Raw genomic sequence first — 2,922 nt, forward strand, 5'->3', positions numbered from 1 at the left:
TCCCACCAGAACCTCACAGGCTTGTTAAAAGTCAACTGTCTGAGCCCAGAACGGTCCAGAGGTTTTAAAGGCATGTCATGTGTTTCTAAAATCACCAAACTGACACCATTCATCAGCCAGAAACAGTCATATTTGCCTGATTTTCAACTTTCAAACAGTCCTTGAACTAATCTTGTGGCTCCCCTGATTTCGTGACCCAACCCTGGTCCAGAACACTTTATTTCATCATTGAGTCCGCTGCCCGTTGGCCACAGAGCCACGTCGCCAGGATCAGTGACAGCTCTGTACCAGAAACGTTCTGTAAACGTTACGTCTCTGAAACCCCAAAACAACAAAAGGCAGACGCCCCCAGAGGCAGCAAAATCAGCAGGAAGCCGTCAAACTGAAGAAGAAGAAGCAAAACCTTCAAAGTAATAAAAACGAACCGAAAAAGGACCAAAGCCTAAAATTGTGATATTCCACAAAACAACAAACAAAAAAAACCCAACATAAAATAATAATTCTGAGCTCGTGTGTGAAGCCGTGACAGACTCAGGTGAGCATTCAGGTGAGCAGAGAGGAGACGACGATGGAAACAGGTTCTAGCTGCAGGACTTCAGTGGAACACGAACCTCAGTGAAGGACCAGCACCCAGAAACTGCTGCTCAGAGTTCAGAGGGTTCAACAAAACACCCACAACAACTAGTGTGAACAGGTTAGAGTTTGGTTTCCTGTCAAATGCCAAAGGTCTGGTGGTACAGCGGCGGGTTTTACCTCCAGTCTGGTTCGGTCCACACCAGGAGGGAGTTTACTGCGTCCTCTGTGAGTCACCACCAGCGTCTCATAGGGGTAGATCTGGAATCAGGATCAATCAGGGATCAATCAGGGATCAATCAAGGATCAATCAGGATCAATCAGGGATCAATCAGTCAGGATTCAGTCACTCCGTCGTTTCATGCAGGTAATGTTCAGTTTGCTTTGTTTCACCAGCGAGTGGAGGAAGAAGCTGGACGACTCGGTCACAGCAACGAGTCCATCGTTTCCACTTTAACCAGAGACAGTTTTAGCATCTATCAGCTTCTTTCATCAACGATTTCATTGTTGAATCCATTAACTTCCACTGTTTACTAGTTTAAACCAACTGTCATACCCAATAACTGTATCTAACTATAAGTTGTGCAGGACGGACCTGCAGTCAACGGTCACGAGTCGGACTCGAACCCACGACTCTGCATCGGGGACTAGAGCCCCTATACATGCTGCCAGGAGCTCTACTAGTTATCATTCTAAACTAACCTTCATTCCATTAACTTTAGTGTTCAGTCTGTTACTCACTGTTTAACCCATTACTGTCCACGGTCCTGTTCTTTTTGCTATAACGATGACTTTAACTATGAATAACTATTCATTACTTTTAGCCATTTATTACTTTGTTGAACTACAACTACTTTTAGAAAAATCTAATTTCTGATGATGACATTTTGGAAGAAACAACACAACTGTGAATATTTGATTCACTAATCAAACTAAGTTTTGTGTTTGTTGTGCAGCAAGCAGCAGAGAAACACACGGATCAGTTCAGGTTTGTGCACATCCTTCACAGAGGAACTCCTTGTGTTACCTTGTGGTCCAGCATGCTGGGGAGGGAGTTTCCTCTGTCCATCCTGGAGTCTCCATTCTGACACACACACACTCATTAATACAGCAACACCACGAACAGTCTCTAGTTATGACATGAATGATGGCAGAACGTCTGCACATGAGAACTAAAATGAGTGAACTTTACCTGAAGACCTGCAGAGAGACACAGACACAGAGTTCACAGATTAATGACCAAAGAGGCCACTAGAGGGCAGGACAACGTGAAAATAAAAGTCCTTTTATCTGGAGTTTCATGATGTATAACTAAAATATTTCTTTTTCTCCTTCATTCATTTTCAACAAATACTAACAGGAAACACATTATAATAAATATAATAGTCTTTCTACAGAGCAGGTGTAAAATGTACTGATCCAGACCCAGACCAGACCGGCTCTAACGAGGTTCTTCTGGATCTGGTGAACACGTTCGTACCTGCAGGACTTTTCTCTGCGGAGCTGAACTCTGCCGACTGCAGCTGAAAACGAACACAAACACGTTGGTCAGCGTCATGGTGGAACTCAGAGCTCCGGCTGCGATCGCCGACACTCACCCTGGACAGGCCGCTCCTGGAGGATGCTGGGAAATACACCGACCTGGAGGCGCTGGACCCTGAGGAGCAGAGAGGAGGAGGACGGTTCACACAAAAAACTGCTGCTGAACGCTGTCAGTAAATACAAGAGGAACCAGAACCCCAGAGGTTCTCTACAGGTGGTGCCACCTGACAGCCACCAGGTGGCAGCAGCGCCCTGCTGGCGAGAGGCTGCAGATGACGACTGTGTGGCTGAACTGAGGCACATGTTCTTAAACTAAATGCTTTAGTGGCAGCTGGTGACGTCAGAACCTCTCTGGAGGTCATTTAAGAACTCCAGCAGCACCCAGATGTTTGTCCTCATGTTGCTGATAAACCTGGGTTTAGTCTGGGTCGAGCAGCACCGCCTGCTGTTCATCGTCTGCAGTGAAACGTGGTGGACCGTGTGCGGGTCGTACCGGCGTTCTGGCTGCGGTCCGGCAGCGAGCGAGTTTTCCTCCTCAGAGGAGCAGCAGATTTCTCCAGCTCCTCCTTCAGGATGATTTTTCCCAGATTGGACTGAATCTGACACGAACACAGAAAAACCCCATTCAGAACCAGAACCCCATTCAGAACCAGAAAGCAGTGAAAACACCTAAACACGACGACGTCATTAGGTCCACCCGGTCCATCAAATACGGACCGACACAGCAGGTTCTGCTTCCTGTTTATTGTTAAGGTCACAGCAGGTCCAGGACGGAACCACACTGTTTATAAAGACTAACTGGACCTG

At 46.6% G+C, this 2,922-nt stretch overlaps 1 protein-coding gene across 1 annotated transcript in view; it reads right to left on the reverse strand.

Annotated features, from left to right (window-relative positions):
* The window catches only part of LOC103373455 (dematin-like), a 15,895-nt gene that overhangs the window by 2,463 nt on the left and 10,510 nt on the right, over positions 1–2,922 (reverse strand). Inside the window, exons 9-15 of the mRNA XM_008303345.1 lie at positions 2,915–2,919; positions 2,609–2,714; positions 2,172–2,230; positions 2,054–2,096; positions 1,766–1,773; positions 1,601–1,657; positions 754–834 (exon numbers count right to left, since the gene is read on the reverse strand). Coding sequence (XP_008301567.1) covers positions 754–834; positions 1,601–1,657; positions 1,766–1,773; positions 2,054–2,096; positions 2,172–2,230; positions 2,609–2,714; positions 2,915–2,919 — 359 coding nt within the window. The remainder of the gene's footprint in view (positions 1–753; positions 835–1,600; positions 1,658–1,765; positions 1,774–2,053; positions 2,097–2,171; positions 2,231–2,608; positions 2,715–2,914; positions 2,920–2,922) is intronic.

This window comes from Stegastes partitus, unplaced genomic scaffold, assembly GCF_000690725.1.
Source record: "Stegastes partitus isolate 25-593 unplaced genomic scaffold, Stegastes_partitus-1.0.2 Scaffold1984, whole genome shotgun sequence".
Taxonomy (NCBI): Eukaryota; Metazoa; Chordata; class Actinopteri; family Pomacentridae; genus Stegastes; species Stegastes partitus.